Source organism: Triticum aestivum, chromosome 6A (genome assembly GCF_018294505.1).
Source record: "Triticum aestivum cultivar Chinese Spring chromosome 6A, IWGSC CS RefSeq v2.1, whole genome shotgun sequence".
Classification (NCBI taxonomy): domain Eukaryota; kingdom Viridiplantae; phylum Streptophyta; class Magnoliopsida; order Poales; family Poaceae; genus Triticum; species Triticum aestivum.
In genome coordinates, this window is record NC_057809.1 from 284,708,516 (window position 1) to 284,735,077 (window position 26,562).

General features: G+C 46.3%; 1 protein-coding gene across 1 annotated transcript; it reads right to left on the reverse strand.

Annotated features, from left to right (window-relative positions):
- Window positions 1-2,816: 2,816 nt before the first annotated feature.
- LOC123127443 (phosphoenolpyruvate carboxylase 1) lies at window positions 2,817-23,015 on the reverse strand. The gene is made up of 10 exons (XM_044547150.1): window positions 22,644-23,015; window positions 22,157-22,548; window positions 21,986-22,070; window positions 21,357-21,579; window positions 20,460-20,563; window positions 20,280-20,367; window positions 5,867-6,021; window positions 4,790-5,788; window positions 3,739-4,125; window positions 2,817-3,386 (listed from the first exon to the last, which is right to left on the reverse strand). Exons 1-10 carry the CDS (start codon window positions 22,821-22,823, stop codon window positions 3,093-3,095), a joined length of 2,907 nt encoding a protein of 968 aa, XP_044403085.1. The 5' UTR covers window positions 22,824-23,015; the 3' UTR covers window positions 2,817-3,092.
- Window positions 23,016-26,562: the final 3,547 nt, after the last annotated feature.

The following is a 26,562-nucleotide window of genomic DNA, read 5'->3' on the forward strand; positions in this document are numbered from 1 at the left end:
TTTTTAATGCTCCACAAGACCCATGGAATTTTAAGCGCAAAGATATGGAGCCGAGGTACGTAGTCCTCGGTTAGCAGAGGAAACCTGTGGAGCACGTACCCCTATTTGAGGGTATGACCTGGCTGCCGAGATGTTGAAGAGGCACCTCGGATGTGCTTCGATGAACACTTCTGTATTTTAGCGAGGGCCATGGATGCTTCCTCGACTTCTTGAACCTCGGTTGTGAAAGTCGCGGTATGTTCCTTCGTACGGAGAGATCGTTCGGTGTTACCATTGACTGTAATAACACCATTGGGTCCCGGAATTTTAAGTTTTAGATATGCATAATGTGGGTCGACATTGAATAGGGCGAAAGCGATTCACCCAAGTAGTGTGTGGTAGCTACTACGGAAGGGAACGATGTCGAAGATCAAGTCCTCACTTTGAAAGTTTCCAGGAGAGCCAAAGACTACTTCCAATGTTATGGTCCCCGTGCACTGTGCTTCTACCCCTGGTATCACACCCTTGAAATTGGTGTTGCTGGGCTTCATACTGGATGGGTTGATGCCCATCTTACTGACTGTGTCAGCATAGATCAGGTTTAGACTGATGTCGTCGTCCATTAGGACTCGAGTTACGTGAAACCCATCGATAATGGGGTTGAGGACTAAAGCCGCCAGCCCTCCGTGACGGATACTAGTCGGGTGGTCGCTTTATCGAAAGTGATTGGGCAAGCCGACCACGGGTTGTACTTTGGGTCGTCCTTGTTCCCTTTAAAGGGTTTATTTTTCTGTCTAGCTTTTGCATTGTTGAACCCAGCATTTAACGCCGCGTCTTCGGCATCACTGTCAGTGTTTTTATGTCGGTGCTTATTTTTATTGCGCCTAGGCTTGCCATTTCCATCGCGCACCTACGAGGTGTTGGCTTCGCCGCCATGAGAGCTGCGAGTCAGCCAACTACCCTCGCCCGCGCAAAAGTGAGTCATCAAAGAGGTGAGGGCCAGCATGGTCCTCGGCTTGTCTTGACCGGGCTGTCGTGCCAGCCATTCATCCCGGATACTCTATCGGAAGGCGGTGATCGCTTCTGCATCAGGACAATCCACTATTTGGTTCTTCTTAGTTAAGAATCGATTCCAAAACTTCCTGACTGACTCGCCGGGCTGCTGGATGGTGTGGCTGAGGTCGTCGGCGTCCGGAGGTCAGGCGTAGGTGTCTTGGAAGTTTGCCCTAAAGGCGTCTTCGAGCTGCTTCTCGCTTCTGATAGAGTTCTCGGGTAAGCTGTTGAGTCGATGCCTTGCCGGTCCCTTGAGCTTCAGGGGAAGACATTTAATAGCGTGGAGATCATCCCCGCGGGCCATATGAATGCGGAGAAGGAAGTCTTTGGTGCACACACATGGGTCGGTTGTCCCATCGTAAGCTTCGATGTTCACGGGTTTAAACCCTTCTTGGAACTAGTGCTCCATGACCTCGTCTGTGAAGCATATCAGGTGAGCTGGCCCTCAAAAACGAGCCGCCTCATTCTGCATATTAGTTCGCATTCAGGCGTATGTTTGTCCCCGGGCCCTTCCATGCCTTTCTAACCAGGCTTGATAGTCGTCTTGTCCAGCAAGTGCAAGTCCTCGCGATCCATATATGGATCGAGCAGGGACGGGATTTGCGTTTAGTTGTGTCCGCAAGTAGAACGTCTTGGAGATTATAAAAAACGGTTGCAATGCACGAACCCTTTTGCTAGTCTTTACCTAATAATAATAAAGCACGGAGTGCTTCTGCCCGTTCACCATCATTTAAATTACCCTCAAAGTTGGCAAAAATTACCCATCAATGCCACCCGTAAGTGAATAAAACGTTTTGATTTTTTCAGCTAAAGATGCATTAGGTCTGATTCTTTTGTAAAGTAATACTCTAAAATACAACAAACACGCATGTACCGCAGTGGCTCATGCCTCCCTCCCGCATGATACCCAGATTCGATCCCTGGTTCTATCGATTTTCTCTCCTTTTCTAGCAAGCATGCGACTCCACCTCCAACGTTCATGGGCCAGCCCACGACCTATTGGCCCACAACGTGTCTATGGGATTACCTTGATTTGTTTGTTACAGTGAAGTCGGAGCTGCGGTGGCAGGGCCCCTGTGGCAACGATGACATGCAGCAGATGGTTCGTTCGGTGGTCTTCCACGGCGCCAATCTGGCATAGTTCTTTGGATCTCTCCTTCAGAGTCAGAGTTGCGCTGCCCTCGACACGAGTGGCTGAGTTCCTACACGGATCTTCATGTGCTTCTGCACGGTCTCTGTTGTGAGAGTTGGATCGGTGCTCATCCACAGCAAAGTCGGAATCGCTTGCTCGGTGATTAGAGATGGCGATGACGCCTGCTAGAGCTGTGGCAACGATGACATGCAGCAGATGGTTCGTTCGGTGGTCTTCCACGGCGCCAATCTGGCATAGTTCTTTGGATCTCTCCTTCAGAGTCAGAGTTGCGCTGCCCTCGACACGAGTGGCTGAGTTCCTACACGGATCTTCATGTGCTTCTGCACGGTCTCTGTTGTGAGAGTTGGATCGGTGCTCATCCACAGCAAAGTCGGAATCGCTTGCTCGGTGATTAGAGATGGCGATGACGCCTGCTAGAGAAGAAGTGATGACGATGACGCATGTGTGCTAGCTCGGCGAGGCACTCTTAGTAAAGATATGTGTGGGACATTTGTGTGCAGCTCAGCGTTTTATGACGGTTTTCGCCCAATTTTCCGTTAATTAACCGGGCAATTTTCTTCTGCTTAATTAATGGATAAGGCAAATCTTTTGCCTCCTTTTCAAAAAATATATATCACCAGCAAAATAAAAGTATTCACAGAATTTCTTTTAAAAAATTGAAACTTCAAAATGGCGGTTGCTACATGATACTTCGGACTTGGAGACAAGCCTGTTATTAGACAAAAGCAGAATATCACTACTCCATATTTTATTCGCCACAGGCATACATTCCCCTTTTTGGATCGGGTACATAAGCAAAGGCACGGAAGTGCCAAATTCCTCCAGAGTTCACTAGCATTGGCGACCTAGCTAAACATATTCACCATATGGCGGAAGACGTTATTTATACAACAAGCGGCATACTGGCCTAGCCTGTGTTCTGCATGCCAGCAGCAATGCCCTTCATAGTCAGGATGAGGGTGTCCTCCAGGCCTGGGGCATACTCGCTCCCACGGTTCAGTTGCACCAGCTCGGCGGGCTCCTTGTCGCTGAACTCCTTGGACAGGGGCGGCTGCTGTGGCGTCACCTCAAAGCTGGGGTCTCTTATCCGCTTCAGGGTGTAGGCTTGGCAAACATTCAAGGTTGTGATGTAGGACTCACGCAACCGCAGACGCTGCTTTAGGTAAGGATCCCCTTCAAGAACGTCCTTGTGACCAGCAACCTGGACAGATCAACAATGGTTAGAAGAGCCATGCGCGGAGATTCTGGTAATTATTTTTATTATGTCTGATAATGTATAGGTCAGTACATTTGAACAAATCATTCAACTAATCATTTTATCTACCTCCGAAAATGGCACCAGCCAAATTCAACTAACCATGTAAAAGGCTTAATGACCAATCACGTACAGATCCGAGTTGTTTTGGACATTCAAAGTCTCTAAGGTTACATCTTGACCATCAGTTTTATGAAAGATAGGTTTCCTTAAATGAGCCTACGTACACATTACGGAAGTATATTTCAGGATGGACCTAGTAATAGTATTATCAAGTTACGTGGTGTTAGCACTTTACCTGAAGGAGTAACTGTTTTGTCTCTTCAAAGTTTTGCCTCAACTGTTCCCCAAAGGACTGCAGATCTTCAGCCACAAGCAATTTGTCATATAAAGCAGCAATTCCTGGATCTCCCTTGGCAAAAACCATCTCAAGTAAGTCAAGGGTGACCCTGAAGAATGGCCACTCATTGTACATTTCTTTCAGAGTATGGATGTTCCTGATGTCCTTCTGAATGATATGTTTAAATGCTGCACCAAATCCAAGCCATACAGGAAGATGAAACCTTGTCTGTGTCCAAGCAAAGATCCATGGAATTGCACGGAGTGATTCTATGCCCCCACTAGGCTTTCTCTTTGATGGCCGGCTGCCAATATTCATCCGACCATATTCAGTCTCAGGTGTTGCCTGAAACAATGGATGCACAAGTTCGTACAAATTAGATCTTGATCTCCACCAAGTTCAAACCCAGCTTCAATCAGCACTGTGATACAATTCAGTGACATTTACATTGTTAATATGTCAACCATACAGTCGTTCAGTATAAGTCAATGCTCACAATTTAGAGAGTGCACATGTAAATCAAAACTGACAGTCCACATAGCAATGGGAAAGGAGCATATCCCTAGGTTGGTATTTGCTCTCTTGAAGAGTCCAAACAGTAGTTTTTGTGCTCTATGCGAAGCCGTATAGTGCCATACCCTAGATGGCTAAAGTCCAGTAGCCGAAAGCATCACTAGCTTACGCTCTGACCCAAGGCAGGCTTTAGGTACGCTTTAGTTTGAAATCATTAAATATATGCTCGACCTAGTTTATGTCCATGGTACAATCGTGCGTACCTTCTACTATCAACCAGATGAGATAGGGCTTTGATAGGTCAGAGTCAGTCTCCCGTAAGACTCTAGGTTCCTCCTATTTTTTCTATAATCAACCAGAAAGCCATGGCATACACGCTCAAAAACAACAAAACCAACAAACCTTTTAGCATGCAGCTTTGTAGAAACGATGACTTCATGCTCATGCTAACTGCAAGGTATATGATAAAAGCATTGGATACAACAGGTGAACGTACCGAGCGGAAGTATTCAACAAAGCGTGGTTCTTGGAAGACTATTGATCGATACTCTTTTGTTGCCACAACAGCCATCTCATCCATTAGAGCACGCCATTCTGGCTTGGGTGAAATTGGGGGATGCATTCCATGCTCGAGAGTAGCTGCAGTGAAGCGCTGCAGAGTTCTAAAGCACAAGTGTTCCTCTCCAAATGAGTGCTCTATGACCTCGCCTTGAACCGTTACACGGAGTGATCCATGTATTGTGTCTGGTGGTTGAGATAATATGGCAAGATGACTGGGACCCCCTCCTCTGCCAACCGTTCCACCTCTTCCATGAAACATTGTCAACTTTACTCCGTAATGCTTTGCAACCTTTATGAGCTCTTCCTGTGCTTTATACATTTGCCACGCTGCAGAGAGACGCCCAGCATCCTTGCCAGAGTCTGAGTATCCAATCATGACCTCCTGCTTGCCATTGATCCTATCCATATACCAGTCTATTGAAAATAGGCGTGCAACCGCTGCTGGAGCTGCTTCAAGATCTGCAAGCTTCTCAAATAGTGGAACAACTCTCAATGGCTTTTTTATATGGCACTCACGCTGTAAAAGCTCAACAGCAAGCACATCGGACGGGGCAGTTGCCATTGAGATGATATAAGCACCAAAACAATCTGCTGGAAGCTCAGCAAGGATATGAAATGTGCTTAAAACATCAGCAACTTCTTCAGTCTGAGGAAGATCTGAACCGAACAATGGGCGTTTGCCCCTTAGTTCGGACAACAACCACTCCTGGCGTTTCTCCTCAGACCATTCAGCGTAGGATCCAATCCCAAGATGTGTTGTTATAGTATCAAGGACATCAGTGTGTCGATCAGATTCCTGCCTGATATCAAGTTTCACAAGAGCAAGCCCAAAAGTTGATACTTGACGTAAGAAATCAAGAAGGCTTCCATCAGCTATAGGTTTGTCACCACAAGCACACAAAGATCTGTAGCATAGCTCAAGAGGCTCGAGAAACTGCAACATAGGAGAACAATTAGACAACTAATGGCAGCAACCTTCACGAAGAAGTCACATCTGATGATAAGAGCTCACCATCTCGACATTAGTAAAAGTAGACTCCTCAGGAATGTCAGAAACTCCAGTTGTCAATATATGGCGAGAACGTTCGCGCGTATAATACAATTTATCCCTGACATCACCGAGTATGACACGATAAGGTTCATTTGAAGGAACTTGCTTCCAGAACTCTGCAGCAAAGACATTTCTTAATAATAGGCAGTTCGGCAAGAAAATTATTCTTCGCAAGAAAAGGAGTAAAATCAAGCGGTTAACACGACTAAAAATAATTTTCGGTGCCAAGCAAAAAATACCCATGACTACAAGATATAATTATTGAAGTTTTCTCTGAGACCATGATATAATCTATACAAGTTAAAGTCCAAGTTAACCATGTCTACTTTTTATGGCCATATAGCATGGACCTGCATACACATGAGGATATCAATCAAACCAGACAGCAGTAATCAGCTAGGTGTAGATTGAGGAGAGGGAAAATATCTATAAGTTATGAAATATATCAGATTAGTTGTTTAGATAGAGATAGATATTATTATTTTTTTGATTTGAGAATAGATAGATATATAATTGATCATCTTTGAATTAGACATCACCTTCCTTAGCTATAAGAAAAGCTTCTTAGAGGTCAATTCGGACATGTAGCAAGCCTCAGAGTCTCTCTAACCAACCAATGGATATTAGGCCTTGAGAGCAAGTGCCCCTGTTGTTCTGACCCTTATCCTATCCACGATATTTCTGTTTTCAATGGCTCATAACTGTTGAACTAGTATATGGGCCTGGCCCATCTCCACTCTAGCCCAAGCCCGTGTGAGGGGCTGACCCAAGAAAGGAGGAACCAGACGCTGTCTGGAGTAAGGCGCCGCTACAGACACATGGATGGACACGAGCTGGTACCCCTCAACCCCTTCCCACCCCACCCCACCCCCCCTCCCTCTGCCAACATGGTATCGAGCCAAGCAGTGGCAGCGTACTCACTTGCCAGTGAAGCGGCAGGGCCCGGCTGGGTCAGGCGAGGGAAGGAGGCTGCTCGCGCGGCTGCAGCAGGGGCTGTGACGCAGGGCAGCGGCGCGGGTGCTGCGTAGCCAGGCGGCAGCTGTGTGCGCGGCAAAGGAAGAGGAATGGTACGGCCGCGCCAGTGGAGACAAGAAGGGATGTGCTGACTTGCTGCTGCGCCGGGGGAGGGGGGGGGGGAAGAGAAGTGCTTCTGCTGCTTGCACTTGATTGCTGTCTGCTGCTGCTCCTGAGAGTTGCTGCCGCTGATTGACAAAGACGCTGGAGTGCTGCGGCTGCTGCCTCTTGCTCGTGGTGCTGCTGGATATTGTGTGCGGCTGCTGATTGCCGATTGCAGAGAGTCACGGCTGCTGCTGAGTGCAGCTCTGCTGAAGGCTGCTGTTGCTGGTTACAAAAGGATGGAGGCAACGACTGGAGCTGCTGCTGCACGCAGCTGTTTGCAAGGGGGAGAAGAAGGGGAAGTAGCTGGTCAGGAAGATGAGTGAACAAAAAGGACTTGCTGAGGTTCTCGAGCAGCTCACTCGGTTCATCACGGACTTGGACTCTGGGGTAATCGTTCCTCGACAGGAAGTGGCTCAGAAGATCGATAATGTGGAGCATCCCAAGTTCATCCCCATGTACACTCCGACTACTCTCCAAGCCTCAAGAGGACATATGACGAGACCTCGAACATATGCCATTGGACACAAGATGAACTTGCTCCTCTCCGAACTTTCACTTTCTACATGTGAGACATGGCTACTACCTCCAACGTGTGTGTTGTGCATGATCAGGTACTTAGAGGAAAGCCATGGAGCCACCACATCCAACGGACGAGCTAGCGAGGACGCCAAGTACAAGAACCAAGAGAAGAAGCTGCCAGAAATCTACAGCCACCGGACGACCGGTCTGGACCGGATGTCCGACGCCTGGAGACTTCACCAGCCAGCCCAAGTCCCAGCCAGCAAGACCTACAGCGGTCGGACGACCAACGCTGACCGGACGTCCGACATCCTCCAGCGCTCGGACGACCGACCCCGTCCGGAAATCCGACGATGGCTTTCCCGAGCCAAAACGCCGAACGTCCGACAAGTACCGGACGACCGGACCATCGCGAGACACCGGACGTCCGGTATCCGTCGGACGTCCGACGCGTGTCTGTGCACAGTGTATCGGGCCGAGCCCATGTATCCCTTTGCCCTCACTTACCCCTTCGTGGCCCTAGACTACATATACTCCTCCATCTCCACCATTTGAGGGTTAGCATTGGTTTAGCTCATTTGAGAGATAGAGCATTGCTCATCCACATCGGATCTACTCCTCGAGAGAGACCGCGGCCTCTTCGGAGTGGATTCAAGACCTCCTCGCGGAGAAGAACATCAAGACCTCCTCACGGAGAAGACCGGCTACCTTTGTATCATCCGTAGTTGATCGTGTACCGTGTGAACTCTTATGTATCCGAGGATCTAGCACATGTGTGACTATCTTGTGTTGGTTTAGTGTTTCTCCCGTGTTTTCCCTTGTGTTTCCCCTTGTTTCCCCCTTGTGTTCATCGCGGGATCCGCTCCTTTCGTGAAAGATCGAACAATTAGGGTTCTACCCTACATCATCTTGGTATCATGAGCCACGTTGATCATGATTTCGGAACCTCCCCTCTTCGTTTTCTAGCCTAATTTTGTTGTGTTCTTCCCCAATTTCGAAAATCCCCACCAAAAATAGCCCCAAATTTTTTTTGTGATTTGTTGGTTTGACGAAGTTTTGTTGGATTTGATCCATGGATTTGCTTGGTTTCGAGTTGATCTAGCATTTCCTCAAGTTTCCCCATTTTTTACCCACGAAATCTCATCAATTTTGACCCCAAAATCCCCAAATTCCGCCCAAAATCGCGTCCCGAAACTCGCATCTCGCGTTGACCCCGACCCCCCGGACTCCGACACTTTACGGACGTCCAGAGCCCCTGGAACGACCGGACGTCCGACCTTTTCCGGACATCCGGAACCCCTAACCCGAGCCGAATTACGGATTTCCGAGCCCGCCCGAACGTCCAGCCCCCGAACATCCGACCTTGTCCGGACGTCCGTAACCTGTAAAAACTGATTTCGCTCAAATTTTGTTTCGGCCATAACTAATTCATCCGAACTCTGATTTTGACGTTCTTTAACTCGTTTTGAAGCTCTTGACATCCCCCTTCTGACAAAAATACTACCATCACCATTTGACTCCCATCAAATTTTTGAAACTTTGGCATCTTTGTCTAGGGCTTCCACCACATCATCCACTACACCACCACCGACTTCCGCAACCTAACCAATATTGATCCCCATCGCATTAGTGGTTGCTTAAGGAGTGATTTGAGTCTCCTAAGGTGTCTAGGCTATTTAGGGATGGTTGCTTCTTCATCAACCACCACCACCACTTCCGCATAGGCTTACCAACCATACACTTCTTCCACACCGACTTAACCCAATTTTGTTTGTGTTGAGAGTTGTGTCTCCTAAGGTGTTTCAGCTACTTAGGGACCGTGCTTCCGACTCCGACACCGTGTATAATCCACCACCTTACCCTCCATTTCCGCATTGCATACTCCGCAATCCATCATTGCCATTCCGCAATTCCATTGAGCTTTCACAAAACCACCACCGCATTCCCGCTACCACCATTTGACATTTGACATTTGAGATTTTGAGTTCACGGTTTTTCCGTTTCCTAAGGTGTTTCAGCTACTTAGGGACGAGTCTCCATCATCTTGGTATCTCCATCAAGATCACCGCCACTCATCATCGACACGAACGGTAACCTCCATATCATCTTGGTATCGTGGTATCCCTCCATTGTATATTCCCTTGCCATTGCATTGATAACCCCTAGCCCATTTTGCGTCACTTGCCTATCGAGACTAGCCATTTGAGTATTGCCGGCAACGTTACTTGTGCACATTAGTGATCTACACCTCCCATTGCATATATACCGTATCATATTGGTATCATCATATCATCTCTTGTGCCTCAAGTTTGTTCCCGCATATATACAATTGCTATCTTGGTTTGTGCATTGTGCCAAAGTGGCCATACAAAAAAAAACAAGAATAAACTTTTAAGCAAAAGAGTGAACAAAGAGCTCGTAAGCAATAGCCATAGCATCATACCACATTGCATATAAGATCATCTTCGATCACCTTGTGAGAAACACCAGGAACCATACATACATAGCATACTTGGGATAGAAAGTTATCCATTTTGCATCTTATAGGTTGTGCACAAGTGTCGTATCCGCCTATTGAGCAATCGTGCTAGCGTCTCTCTTGAGTTGTGCAACACGAGCGTTTTCCGTGGATTCCACATTTTGTGCTCATCCTTGGTTGCACAACCCCATTTATCAATCCGTGTGTGTGTTTCCGTGTGCCACATATTGCTATTGATCTACTTGTTTCACTTGCGAATTTGTGAATCTCTTTCAACATTATTGACTCTTGCTAACATTTTGCATCAAATTTTTTGTGCCACTATCCTCACCGAGCTCCACCATCAGCCTTATTTGTGTAGGTGTAAGAAACCGACAAGAATTGGTACCAATCGTGCTATTTCCTTGTCCACATTGGAGTGATCATTAATCCACTTTCAACTTCGGTCAAGGTACATTTGGTATTCGTTCTTCTCTTTCTACCACTCACATTTTTCTCTTGGAGTGATGGATAGGCAAGGCATTTCATCTCCGGTCTTCCACAACAACGACGGCGTGAACAACTACATCACCAAAGCGTCAATCTTCGATCTACAACGACAAATGCAAGGCGCACAATCAAGATTGCGAGAGCGCATCAAGAACCTCTCCATCGACATTCGTCACTCCGAAGCAAGGAGAAGGGACTACATCGACAACAAGCTTTCCGTGCACAAGGAGGAGCAAGATGCAAGGATGGAGGAGATTCGGACCTTGTTGATCAACCGTTCTTCCCCTTCATCATCCTCAAGGCGGCGACGTTCAAGTCACAAGTCTTCGGAGCGCAAAAATGATGCAAGCGCAAGTCGTCCACGTCCACATCTCCATGGCGACCACCATCACGTTCGTGATCCACCTCGTCATGAAGGGCAAGTCACCTCCAAGCAACATGTGTACGACGACGACGAACGACATCTACTACGAGCTCAAGTGCGACAACGACACCATCATCATGAAGATGCTCGCCAAGCGTAAATGTACAAGTCCCAACAAGCTCTACTTCACGCCAAGTCCAAGCTTCATGAGCAAAAGAGAAGACCGCGAGACGAGCACCACCAAAACGGAGCTACGGCTACAACAACCACTTCGACATCTTCGTCAAGTGCTATCAAGGCATCTTCGCATTTGGACGTACGGCATCTTCGCCTACTTCCCCTGAGTTCGCCTACATCGACATCATCAAGTACAAGGCGACCACCTACGAGCGAGGGCGACACTTCCATCTTCGAAAGCCCCTCAAGGAAGATGGTCGAGCATGGGAAATTTCCTTCGGTCATGGTGACGAGCTATGAGGTGCCACATCATATGGACCTCCTACAACAACAAGACGACGACAAGAAGGTCGAGCAAGGGCCATCCCCTTCGACCACGGCGACGAGCATGAACCTCTTCAACAACATGAAGACGGCGTCCATATTGGACTCATAATCCGAGTCAAGCTACGAGACCGCACATGAGACCTTATCTTTGGTCTTAGAGGAGAGTGATGATGTGCCATCTTCGGCCTTTATCCACGGCTACAACTACAACATGATTGAGCATGAAGACATTTGCACCAACATCTCTCCGACACCCACATATAAAGAGATGCCCCAATTCCCATGTGAGGAGAGCCACCCCACCATGAGTGATATGAGTGACTCCACCATTTGTGACATTGAGTGCATTTCCTATGAGAGGATGAGTGTGACCACCACTAGCCCCACACTTGAGAGCATCCAAGAGGGAGTGAATGAGCCACCACACTTAGTGAGTGAGGTAGTTGACACGGCACGTGAGGCCACTTTGATCTCTAACGACTTAACCTCTACTCCTAGTGTGTTTTCTTCTTTGGTGCTAAATCTCCTACATGACGACACGTCTATCCTCGACGAGTCCATGCCTCCAATGGAGACGACGATGGCCATGGTGGACGATGCTACACCCCCCCCCCCCACATGGTTCCATCAAGATGAAGATGACCACGACTCGGTCTTTGACACCTCACCTACAACACATGAGCAATGCTCCAACGGTAACATAGGTGACGGTACTTCTCTTGTCCCACTAGTGGACTATCTCACCAATGATTGCTTGCATGATGTTGATCCACCTATTCCCATGCTTCATGCTAGTGCGACTTCTTCATGTCATGACTTAACTATCTATGATGAATATGATGATGAGCATGTTGATTTCTAGTTGTGATGTTATGCTCCATAGGATATCATGTGAAAATTCTATTGGTCACATCATGTTTGATAATCTTTTAAACTTGCCATATGCTATGAGTGAGATCTCCCATATCGCATCGTTTCAATCTCAACATAGTAGCTATACATGCCCCATTCAAATAAATCCCATTTGCACTTATGGCATAGATGACGAGATGATGGTCATTGGCTTTTGTTTTTCATGTGATGAAATTGCCATGCTTCCTTTACATGATTTGCGCAATTCATCTAATATGCCATGCCATGATCACATTGTTTCAAATATGCATTGTTTTGGATGTTGCCAATATTCTCCATGTGATGTTTCCATTAATGCTCATGAGGAGACCCCCATAGTTTCCCCATACATATTAGGAGATTTTGATGCATTCCATACTTTGCATGATTCTCATAATTGCTTACACCATATGCATTCCACGCATAACAATGCTCTACATATTTCTCATGATGCATTGCCCAATTTGAGTCTTCATTATGCTATACATCACAACAAACCTATCATGATGGATGACATGTTTCTATATCACGCATCTCATTTATTTGAGCATTGGATATTTGGTGCTAACCAACACAAACACGTGCGCATCATGATGGATGATGTGTACATATACCACGCACACACAATTTTTCCTTTGCATTTGTTTTGTGTAGGTAGTTATGAACTCGTCAACCTCACAATCCCATGAGTTGACGAAACGAGCTCTTGAGAGTAAAGATGACTTGGGATCCCGTGAACTATCGACTACGCGCATCTCTTTTACTTGCCTCTCACACGGCTATGAGATATTTACCATTTGTCACCTTATGCCCATTATATCGTGTTCATTTTGCATGTTATGCCTATTTCTATGCCTTTGTCATGCAATTGTGACCCTTGCTTGCATCTACCCATGATTCACCATTATGCTACTCCTATGTGTATTTGCATGCTTGGTGGAGATCCTTGTTGCTATTGCCATGTTTATCATGCGCCTCATGCTATTGATACTATTTTGCTCATATCCTCCTTTCATGCTTGTGCTATGTCATGTGAATTATTCATGCACACTATTTGCACCCATGACATGCTTGCTATGTTTCCCTTAGTATGTTGCATCTTTGCACTACTAGCACACACCACTTGATTGCTATGATTGCTTGCTTTGTCGCATCACCCATGTTCCATTATTACTTGCTTTCTTGGGTTGATGACGCATATGTTCATGCCTCTCACATGATATATTTTGTTCATTGTCGCTTGCCTCCAATTGTTGCATCTATGCTTATTGATCGTGGAGACTTGAACACCTTACTTGTGATGCATGCTTGCTTGATTACGCCTATTTTATTTGGTTGTTCTCGCATCATATGCCTTCATACTATGAAATGCTCCCTTCTCCTTTCTTATGATGAGCATGATGCATACACTTGTTGGGTATCTTACCACACAAATGATAGGTTTTGCATTACCGCTAACCTCATTTGTTTTTCCGACTGTTTGTCATGTTCTTTCGTTTTGAAGGATTCACAAGGTGGTACCATCACGAGACAACTTGGTCATGTGAAGGCGTATACACGATGCGCGACATCAACATTTTTGACATTCTCATAAAGGTGAACTCCTTTTCTTTGAGCCATCCTCAAATATGCATATTGGATAGGTCACTCCTTCATTGTTGTCTCCTTGTTACCTACATGATACATCTCGCGAACGAAGGAGCGACATGGGAGATTGGCTCTATGGACCTTCACATTAAGGAGCGCTCGAACTTATTGGATGCACCTTCAAACCGCCACTCATGCCACGACATCGAGCATTGGTACACCAACACATCCATATTTGTTGATTGTGCTTACACATGTCATGCTCGATGGACGTCTCACACACATGACAAATTTACATCTTATGCATGGATTGACTCATATTATGATTGCATTGTTGCATCTTGTATTTCCATGTCATCCATGATATATGAGCTTGTGCATTTCCTTAGCAAATTTGTTGTGATTTTTCTTGATGGCATATTCATACATCATGATCTTATTGCCTACCATCAATTGCATGACCACATCACATTGAGCATCCTTTACCATATTCATGCTATTGATAAACCGTCTCACTATGACACCATTTTGCACCGTGGTTGCATTGACCATATTCTTGCTTTTGCTCCCATGAATGTTGTGCATACATTTTCATATCTTTTGGATAAGCTTCATGCACCTTGTCATGACCAATATTGTCGCACAGACACATGCTTACTTGATGGACACTTTGTGTGCTAACCATTGTATTTCTAAGTGTACTTCGTGTTTGCTCATTTTGCATGTACCACATACCGGAGACACCTTGTACTTGGATTGCGCCATGCCTTCAACTCCGTCCAACTACAAGTCCGTCCACGACAACCGTTTCCATGATGATGAGGATCACGATCCGACGTCGGATCTTCTCCAAGGGAGGGGAGATGATGCGGAGCATCCCACGTTCATCCCCGTGTACACTCCGACTACTCTCCAAGCCCCAAGAGGACATATGACGAGACCTCGAACATACGCCATTGGACACAAGATGAACTCGCTCCTCTCCGAACTTTCACTTTCTACATGTGAGACATGGCTACTACCTCCAACGTGTGTGCTATGCATGACCAGGTACTTAGAGGAAAGCCACGGAGCCACCACATCCAACGGACGAGCTAGCGAGGACGCCAAGTACAAGGACCAAGAGAAGAAGCTGCCAGATATCTACAGCCACCGGACGACCGGTCTAGACCGGACGTCCGACGCCTGGAGACTTCACCAGCCAGCCTAAGTCCCAGCCAGCGAGACCTACAGCGGTCGGACGACCGACGCTAACCGGACGTCCGACATCCTCCAGCGCCCGGACGACCGGCCCTGTCCGAAAATCCGACGATGGCTTTCCCGAGCCAAAACGCCGGACATCCGACAAGTACCGGACGACCGGACCCTCGCGAGCCACCGGACGTCCGATACCCGTCAGATGTCCGACGCCTGTCTGTGCACAGTGTATCGGGCCGAGCCCATGTATCCCTTCGCCCTCACTTACCCCTTCGTGGCCCTAGACTATATATACTCCTCCACCTCCACCATTTGAGGGTTAGCATTCGTTTAGCTCATTTGACAGATAGAGCATTGCTCATCCACATCGGATCTACTCCTCGAGAGAGACCGCGGCCTCTTCGGAGTGGATTCAAGACCTCCTCGCGGAGAAGAACATCAAGACCTCCTCACGGAGAAGACCGGCTACCCTTGTATCGTCCCTAGTTGATCGTGTATCGTGTGAACTCTTATGTATCCGAGGATCTAGCACATGTGTGACTATCTTGTGTTGGTTTAGTGTTTCTCCCGTGTTTTCCCTTGTGTTTCCCCTCGTTTCCCCCTTGTGTTCTTCGTGTTCATCGCGGGATCCGCTCCTTTCGTGAAAGATCGGACGATTAGGGTTCTACCCTACATCAATCGAGTTGTTGCCCACTGACATCAAAATAGAGGGGGCTACCAACTATCTGAGCTGCTCTTAGAGGGCAATGCTGGCCGTGGACCACAAGGACCTTGATGGGTACTTGTTGGGCACTGTCGAAGAACCAGGAGACCAGATTAATGCAGAGGGAAAGAAGTGGAGGACCATCGACTCTTTGCTTAGAACATCTCCAACAGCGGCTGCAAAAATGCGATTTCAGCGCGCGCGGGACGGTTTCGCGCGCTCTAGAGGAGGCGGGAAACTCAGGCTCGCGGGAAACGATTGCGCGCGTGGGGAAAAAGCGAGCGGTCGGCCTCCCATCGCTATCCACATCGCCATGCGCTCTCTCCCCGCTTCCTCTGCCGCTCCCTCGCCTCGCCACCACCGCGCCACCATGCCGCCGCGCCGCCGAGGATCTTCGAGCTACCGCGGCGTGCGCCAGCGCCCCTCCGGCGCCTTCCACGCTGACATTCGGTCCGGCGACGTCCGCCTCGGCCTAGGCACGTTCAAGACCGCACACGAGGCCGCCCACGCGTACGACGCGGTGGCATGGCGCCTCAGGAGGCCTCGCCCACAGATGAACTTCCAGGACGTCTGGACGTGCGAGCAGGCGCAGGCCGTCGCCCCTCCGCCGCGGCTAATAACTAACGCCGACCGTCAGAAACACCGTCGGCAGCAGCGCCGCCTCCTCATCGCCAAGGCGGACGAGCGAGCCATGACGGAGTGGTGCCAGCGCCACCCGAAGGACGTCACCAACGAGAACGCCTTCTAGGCGGAGGAGGGCAAGGCGGCGCGCGAAACGGGCGGACAGGCGGTCGTCGGAAGGCACTGGTGATATCGCAGTGCGATCTGGGAGCGGCATTATTCTTCTCTAGCGACGATAAGCGGTGGGAAGACGTGTGGCTTGATACGTCGGACGACACAAGCGAGGAGGAGGACGACGACTCGGAGTACTTTCTAGTTGCACCGTAGTTTTTACCTCGGATTAGTGTCTTTTTTTACCTATCTATGCTAGATGAACTATCTATGTATCGCTTTTTTATCCATGTATCACTTTTTATCTATGCCTATGGTTTTTTATTTGTTTTGAGTGCATATCGGAGTTTTTTTTGCAGCGCCTGCTGGAGCGGCTCACACGCGCTAAACTTTGCGGCAGCCGCTGGAGGCACCAAACTCTCTTGCCTACTATTGATGAGGCTATTGCATCAATGACTCGAGAGGAGGAGCTTTCTCTTGAGCAAGCAGACGTGAAGGTTGTGCCTACTTCGACGTTTGCAGCAAGTGACCGCACGGAAGGGAGAGATCCCAGGGACTATTATACATGTGGGGAGGTAGGTCACCGGAAGTGGGAATGTCCAACTTGCCGTAGAGGCTAGGGGCAGAGGTGGATACTCGGGAAACTCATAGATCAGAGGGCACACATGACAGTTGAAGGGGACACTGGGACGTCAAAGGGCGAAGAAGTAGGTGATGTTGCCTATGAAGACTTTGCTCACTAGGCCTCCGCTGATGAAGATAATATGGAAAAGGCATCTCTTGCGACTGATGAGAATGCTCCAAAGTAGGTTCTAGACTCTGGAGCATCTAAGCATGTTGCGAATAAATCATGTGTGTTTGAGTCTTACAATAACCATCCTCCTACTCACAAGGGCACTATATGAACTATTGATGGTACAAAACAGCTTGTTGTAAGGGTTGGCACAGGAAAGTCCATCGACCATCTACCTATCCTCACTTTTACATGAGCCAGCTTTTCCTGTCAATTTGGTCACTTCCAGTGCTCTAACTGATGAAATAGACTTACGTGTGATCCGTGACAAGTTCGGTTGCCTTATTCAGGAGTGACAGACGGTTGGGACTTGCACCAAGCGTAGGGGGCTCTGGTATATGGACCAAGAGGTGCAGCCAGACTTGGTGTGTGCTGCGACCATGGAGGACAAGGAGAAGCAGGCGATGATCCATCACGGTAGAATGGGGCATATATCTTTTGATAAGATGAGAAAAATATTTCCGGATGTTATGTGCGAGAGAGACAAGGGCAAGTTGACAGGAGATGCTTGCGAATACGCCGAACACATAAGAGCCTCATGTGGGGCCTTAGGAGCATCTCCGTTTATGGATTCCTTCGGATGTATGGACTTGCCCAATAGTGTCAATGAATGGAATGAAGTATTCTATTACCTTTATCAATTGTTATTCTCGTATGACTTGGATTTATTTGATGCATCACAAGGATGAGGTGTTGAGCTGTTTTCAGAATTTCAAGGCCTTGGTGAAGAATCGAAACTGTTTTCAGAATTTCAGTGCCTTGGTGAAGAATCAGTTTCAGGTGAGTGGTAGAAAGGAAGAATCAACATATTCTTGAGGTTGCTCGATCATTATGTATACGCTGAATGTGCCAAGTTCTTGTGGAGCCTGATCAACCGGACACCATCAAGAATACTAAGCATGAAATCTCCGTGTGAGTTGATGTTTGGAGAAACTAAGTTCGTTGTTCATCAAACTAAGCACTAAAGAAAAATAAGATATGGGTGCTAACCACATTGCCGGCAGAAAAGGAAGCAGTAAGTTGTAAAGTGGATCTACGCCATGAAGCAGAATCCCGAGGGGAAGGTGAAACAGTATAAGGCCAGATTGGTCGCCAGAGGATATAGTCAAACTAATGGGATTGACTATGATGAGATGTTTGCTCCAGTGGCAAAGATGAACATAGTAAGGATATTGGTTTCGTATGCTACAAACTATGGGTGGAAGCTGCACCAATTAGATGTCAAGAATGTCTTCTTGCATGGTGAGCTGCAGGAAGAAGTGTACATGGAGATACCACCAGGTTTTGGTACTTCAGAGATCAAGAGGAAGGTACGCAGGCTGAAGAAATCCTTGTATGGACTGAAGCAATCCCCGAGGGTCAGGCATGGTTTGATAGGTTCAGATGTGTTGTCTGTGTTATGGGGTATGGTCAATGTAACGGTGACCACACGATGTTCTACAAACACTCTGATAGGAAGATCACCATTCTTGCAGTGTATGTGGATGACATTATCATCACTGAGATGATAACAAAGGAACAGAGAGATTTGAAAGGGTGTCTGAGCAAGGAAATTGAGGCAAAGGATTTGCGCAACCTAAAATACTTCCTTGGCATTGAAGTGGCCTGGATATAGAAGGGAATATCTTTGTGCCGACAGAAATACACCTTGGATCTCTCGAGTGACATGGGCATCATGATGGGATGTCGTGCAGCCCCTACTCTAAAGGGCCGCCCAGTGCATGTAGCTCCCGCTTGCGCAGGGTCCGGGGAAGGGTCCGACCACTTTGGGTCGTTTGTACGCAGTCTTTCCCTGGATTTCTGCAAGAGGCTGTTTCTAGGACTTGAACCCGTGACCTCATGGCACAAGGCAGCAGCTTTACCACTGCAGCCCCTACTCTGATTGAACAAAATCATCAAGTGACAAAATCATCAAGTGGCAGCACAATCAGGACAACTAGTGAATAAGGAAGATTATCATAAACTACTTTGGAGGTTATTGTACTTGTGTCGTACAAGGCCTGACATTACGTATGTCGTGGGTGTGGTGAGAAGATACATGCATGAACCAAGGAGTGGGCATCTTGATAGTGTGCACAGAATCCTGAAATACTTGAAGGGCAATGCGGGTAAAGGGTTGTGGTTTGCGAAGAGTGGACTTCTGTGCTTGTGGGGGGGAATTTGGTTTCATGGAGAAGTAAGAATTAGACAGTTGAGTCTAGATCAACAGCAGAAGCTGAGTATAGAGCCTTCTCAAAGGTTGAGTGAGATACTCTGGGTGAAGCACCTAATAAGCGAGCTGAAGCTTCTGAGGAAGGGACGGTGACAAAACATGTGGAAATTGATCCCTTCTTCATTAAGGAGAAACTTGCATCAGCCTTACTCATGTCAGCTCTGGTAACAAAAGGACCTCCCTCCCTCCCTCCCTCTCTCTCTCCCCCCCCCCCCCCCCCTCCCTCTCTCTGCCAACAATAACAATATATGATCCCTCTCTCTCTCTCTCTGCCAACAATAACAATATATGATTGGTGTTTATAATGAGAACTTCCAAGCCTCTAGAATTAATATCAATACCTTATCTCTATAACAAAAAATAATCAACACCTAAATCTTGTCAAGGTAACGTGCCTGATCCAGTAGATTTTAGCAGATATTGATCTAGTAGATGCACTTATCGAATCATCTGACAAGCTAAAATTAAATGATGATCCACAACATGTGGTAAATAATAAATGGCAATAGGCATGCACATTTTTATATGCAAAGGAACTAAAGCATATAGTTTGTAGTGAAGTGAAGATGCTCTTATAGAGCTGAGTCTGATGTGGTTAAACTAACAAAACATGGCTAAAAATATAAAAGAAAAACTATGCAAAGTTTCTTTGTGTTGAAGTGATACTGCATGTGTCAAGAGCAAAGCAAGAAGTGAAAAGAGCATCCAGTTTTTCCGATGATAAGCTGGCCAACACTTATGCAAATTGACCAAAACACTTATTGCCAAAATTAAATTTCTGTTACCTATATAGTGCTTTGCAGATTTTTTTGAGGAACAATGTAGTTCATCTGCACGGACCCGAAGTTCATCACTGCAGCGCCACATAGAAAGCTAGAAAAACATCTTTTGTTCTTAATATTGGGATATTATAATATTGCAAGAGTACCTTACAGCATGTAAAAGTACTTCTGTTGTTACAATACCTCAAACATCAGATCTTCTATCTGAGAGAAGTACAAGTTAGCAGCCATCATCCTTGCTAACAAGCAAACATCACGTGTGACCTCCGGTGTAACCCTTGGATTTCCTATGGAACAAGAGAGTATAAGATAAGTTCTAACATTATTTATTATGGACAGGAAAAAAGCCTCTAGTTCTACCGTAAATATCATGTCCGGACCAACCAAAATATATATAGTGTGGGCCGAACAAGTCCCGGACAGTCCGGCCAATTGTTCGGGCCTTTCTTATCTAGTTCTAATATATACTCCCTCCGTCCCAAAATAAGTGACTCAACTTTGTACTAACTTTATAGTCATCTCAAGATGGCTTCAAATTGAAAAACGTGTGCTCCTGCGGAGGATGCATATACGGCCAAACAGTCCACAGCCAAATTCGGAGTCCAGACTAGTGCCCTCCAAGTAAGGTTAGTTAGACAATTTGGACGGAAATTGGAGTCATTTTCTTGTTCTTGTACGGAAAGTCCAGCCACCTCATATATAGATGAGAGGTGATGGCCGATTGAACAGCACAATCGATCAATCTACCACTTTTACCTTTTACAATGGTAAAATGTCAACTTTTACCTTTTACTGTTTTGGCTATTATGGCCGCATATGACCTCAAACGGAGATGACCCAAAAAACAAAGTTGTTTGTCGTGACGAAGCGCGCAACTTTCATGTTGAACACTTATTCATTTGAGGCCATATTAAGGACGTTTTTGTGCAGGCCAAAATCTGGTGTACACTCACATGTACCACTACGAAATCTGGTATCTTCCCCGCAAAAAGGTCTAGTACATATAACAGACTCTTCATAAAAGCATAATTCCCTTTCCTAAATGATCACTGATGTACAAAGTGGCATAGGAGAAAGTACCATCACGGTCACCACCCATCCAGGAGGAGAACTGAATGAGAGGAGCGTTGTAAGGAAGACGCTCATTAATCCCAATATTTTTCAAAGCAGTGTCAATACGGCGCAAGAATTTTGGTACACCCTTCCATATAGTTTCATGGAAATAACTCATTCCGGCACGCATTTCATCCTGAGGAGTGGGAGGTGTCCTGCGGATTTCATCGGTTCGGAAGGCAGCTTGAATCTGTGAAACGTGTTAAGAGATGAATCAAAAGAGAAAAACGTGATGGGACATAATAGTAGAAAACAAGAAGTGATTTTCCACATACATTTAAAGTTTTAAACTTGCATATAATAAGCTACGCCTACCATGTTGCATAGATTATTTACATTATCTCATTATCTTATTTGACTAAAGATGAATATGTGACCAGTTTGGTCAAATCATACTGAGATCTTGTGTTGAATGTGTCATGAAAGCTATCATAGGTGTGGGTTTATAACAGTTAAGAGGGGTACAGGCTACATATTAAATGGGCAGTTCCAGCTATTCGAAAATAATACAATACTAGTCAAGAAAGGTTTTGGTGTACCCTTTATATTGAAAGATCAAATTTACTTTATAATATTCTCAAGTTTCTTCAATTTACCTCCCTCTGCAGAGCCTCATCGAGCTCCTGCTTGTCATCGGCAGTGATATCCTTTGCATACAACTGCCTCAGGCAATTCCGGATCCTGCACAATCAATTAACGCCACAAAATTTTAGAGTCTCCACAAAGGCGAAAGCAATGGGAGTGGGATTCATTGTCCATCGCATCACCTCCCGTGCTTCTGGAGCAGGGACCTCCTGACGGATTGCGTGGGGTGCGCTGTGAACACAAGATCGACAGTCTGGTTCTTGAGTGCATCGAACACCTCCTCACGGGATTTTCCGAGCTCAGAGACCAGCCGTTTGAGTGTCTCCTCGATGTCAGACTCGGTGGGCGCTGATGCCTCGTCACCGAAGTCACCCCGCTTGAGCTTGCTCCGGCGGCGGAACGCGATCTGCACCTCCTCGGCCAGGTTTGCGAGGTTGAGCATGTGCGAGAACGAGCTGGAGACGACGATGGAGTCAGCGGGGGACAGACTGGTGAGCTTGCTCCCGAGCTCGGCTATCCGGGCCTCGTCCCGATCGGTCTCGTACTCCGCCGAGAGCTCGTAGCACTCCTGCACCTGCATAGGAGAAGAGAACCAAACAGTCCGTAAGGGCATGACGTCGGACAGATGGTGTGCGGATCTGGGAAGTAGATGAGACGGGAAGGGCGCACGAATTCGCGGAGGTGGGGGCCGTGCAAGTCCTGGAGGATGTCGAGGAAGCGGTCGACAAGGAGGGCGTCGTACTCGACGAGTTTGTCGTCCTCGGAGACCTTGCCGGGGACGAGGAGCCGCAGCTGCGCGTCGATCGACTGGTGCCGCTCCATTGCGGCCTTCCCCGAGGGCGCCGCCATCTGGCTGCGCGCCCGCGCCTGCGTTAAATCAAGCGGGTCCCCTCTGGGGTTTGCGGGCAGCTCGCGCAAATCCCCTCCGGTGCGTGCTCGCACGTGGCGGCGGCGGTGGAGGCTCGTCGGCGAGGGATATGGGGCGGAACTATAGGTAGGCAGAGATCGGAGTCTTCTTTTTCAGGTGAGGTAGAGAGCGGAGTCTGCTTTGGCCTGCCGGCCTCCGTTCGTCGTTTCCTCACTAGTCGCTGACAATCAGGTCCACACATAGGATGGATCCCATAGTTACAGGAGACAATAGCTAGAATGCCACTATAAGAAACTGAATTTGTCAAAATACCACTGTGAAAAATCAACTTACCAATATACCACTACTTTCAGTTTTCTCTAGCCAAAATATCACTAATGACTAACGGAGAGTAACACCATCCAAAAAAGACTTCTATACCCTTACCTCTTCACAGCCCAAAGCATACATTTCAACAACAAAAGGAGCAACTATAGTGCAACATTTCAGGAGCCAATTGACATGAAAACATCACCAACTCAACATAATCTTACTTTGCATCATCCAACAACAAGATAGCAACTTTTCAGCATCATTTTGAAAAATTCCAACAGCATTTTGACAACATTTCAGCAGCATTTTGACATGAAAACATCACAAATTCAACATAATCTAAGTTTACATCATTGAACATCAATATAACAACATTTCAGCAGCATTTTGACAGCATTTTCAGCAGCATTTTGATATGAAAACATCACCAATTCAGCATAATCTCAGTTTGCATCATTGAACAACAATATAGCAACAAATCAACAAATCAACAATGATACACAATGGTTCGAAATAAGATAACATCAACAACGATACATAATGGTTCAAAAGAAGCTAGCATCAACACATAATGGTTCAGACCACCATTTCTTCAAACAAAAGATCATGGTTCTCACAACCATAAATAAAAGATGATGATTCTCCCAACCAAATGCACTAAACTCGCCGTAGAGGGCTAGGAGCAGCAATTTTACTCCTTGTAGATCCACTAGGAGGTGTACAAGCAATTGCAATAGTTGTTGTCCTTTGCCTTGTCATTGGACTCGTAGGAGTATCAAGTTGAGTACCTTATTTAGTTGGTGTCTTAGGAGAAGTAGCCGCGATGCTTGCTTCAACCTTTGACTTTTTCCTACATTCAAAACAATATTGTTAGTAATTAATATGCATGACATTTGGCAACAATGTGAGAAGAAGTAGTGTGATGAAAGAAATACCATGGAAGAGGAGTAGCATCATGAAATAAATATAAGTGAAAGAGATGAGACTTATGAAATAAATACCGCGGAGGAGGAGTAGCATCTCGATCCGCGTCACTTTCCATCTCAGGCTCCTTGCATGTCTTTCGAAGATGGCCTCTTGCTCCACATCTTTTGCATTTGTGTCTTCTACCGGTTCCACCTTCGATGTAATTCTTTATCCTCCTAGTTCTTGGACGTCCAACACTCTTGGTAAGTTTGGGAGGGATCATATCAAATCCAGGATTTACCTTGGGCCATTGGGATCTGCCCCTAATTGGCATGAGAACTCCAGCATATGCCGCTTGGAACCTTGCCACTGAGAAGCACTCTACAACATAATCCTCTAGCTTGGCTTTTTTGGAGAAGATGAACCGAAGAGCATGTGTGCAAGGTTTACCACAAATCTGCCATCTTCTACAAGAGCACTCGTTTTTCTCCAAGTTAACGATGTGCCTCCATCCATTTCCTGAAATGTCAGCTATTTGGCGATGCTCTTGCTTCCAAATAATGTAGCCCCTTACTTTTCAGATTCAACTCCTTTATCACACTAGGTAGTATGTAACCTAGCAGCGCTTCACCAACGGCTCTCCTTTTCTCGAACAATATCATTATCATTTCTCTAAGGTTGTCCAAAAGCTCAACAAGTGCAAGTTGCTTCACATCCTTAATCCAATTGTTGAAAACCTTTGCCAAATTATTGCTAACATACTCAACTTTTGTCATTGCTGAAAAATTGCTTCTTGTCCACACACGGTTGTGATGCATGTTCAAATAGGCTATTACTTCAGCGCTTTGTGCTTGTATTTCTGCCATTAGTGAATCATGCTTCTCTACTTCATATGTCCAAGCTGCAGGCCACATATTATCTAGTATGTCACCTTTGAACTTTTTCTTGAAGTTGAGCATTAGATGCATCATGCATTCTCTATGTTCACAATTTGGGTAGACCTTAGAAATGGCATTCTCCAACCCCTTGCATGCATCGGTATGGATTGCAAGCCCTTGTGGTTCTCCAATAGCCATTTTCAACTGCTCCATGAACCATACCCAATTTTCTGTATTCGCTTTCTCAAATATTCCAAATGCTACCGGAAACATCCAACTATGCCCATCTACACCAATTGCGGCTGCCAATTGGCCAGTGTATTTCTCACAAAGAAAAGTTGCATCAACCCCCAAATATGGTCTACACCCTGCCAAAAACCCATCAATGCATGGCTTGAAGGCAATGAACAACCTATCGAAAACATGCATAATTTCACCCTTACTATTGGTAGTTGTTTTTACATCTATCTCAAATATACTTCCAGGATTGGCTGCCAACAATTCAGCTCTAAAGTTCCACAACAACTGAAAATTCTCTTTATATGTACCTTCTAATTGATCCTTTGCACGAGCTCTCCCTTTCCAAACATCGGTGTATTGAAGCTTAATATCATACTCCCTTTGCAAGCGTTCTTTTAGCTGTTTTGCACTCACCGTGGCATTCTCCTCAAGTGCAGCCTTCCCTTTATCAGCGAGCCAATCTCTATTTGCCATTCCTTTGCTGCAGTTTTTGCTCCCACAAGTATGTTCAAAGGGAAGTTTCTTTACCTGCAATGACATCAAGAAACACAAGTGTCAAATAAATAACAATATAAAGAAAAGAAATAAACAATACCATGTGCCAAAGAAAGAAGCAAACAATGCTACTAATCATACCATGAAAGTGTTAGTGTTCGGTAACTTGGAGGCATGTACCCTCCATGGACAATCCTCATCGGTGCAACTAGCCCTGGATCTTTTAGTGTCACTATACTGCGTGTCAAAGGACCAATCTTCTCTAATTGCTAGTTGTCTCAATGCAACTCTAAATGCTTTGGAGTTAGGAAATGTGGCTCCTACTTCGATTCGAGGATTTTTTTTATCGTGGAGATAAGTAGGAGCCACATTGTTTGCGAGTAATGTCTCATCATCCCCTCGCACATGATGTGGATCATAAGAGTTGTCAACATCTAGTGTTCCCAGTGGTACTCTTGCAGCCTTTGGCTCGACATTTTTCTCCTGTGACTCTGCATTCTCCTTTGACTCCGCATTCTCGTGCAAATAGGTGTTCTCCTCACCGCATCCTACAGGCTCATCATCCTCATACTCGCCTTCATAGGCTTGCTTCGGCCAAGCAAAGAATGGAGCATGAATAGGTTGATCATCCATATCCTCGGCCATGATAGGAGCTTGTTCCTTGTGTTGCTGTTTGTTCTTAATGGTCACACCAAACCTCACTATTTTCGTGTTAGAACACCTATCAAACAATTCAGCTATCTCTGATTCAGAGAACAATGGGATGGTGTTATATCCTGTTCCATACCAAATGGTCATTCTTTGATCAGGAGACCACTTGAACTTCTCCTCCACAACCTCCTTTATCCGCGCCACAGACAAGTCCCGACCGACCATGAAATCCCATGTT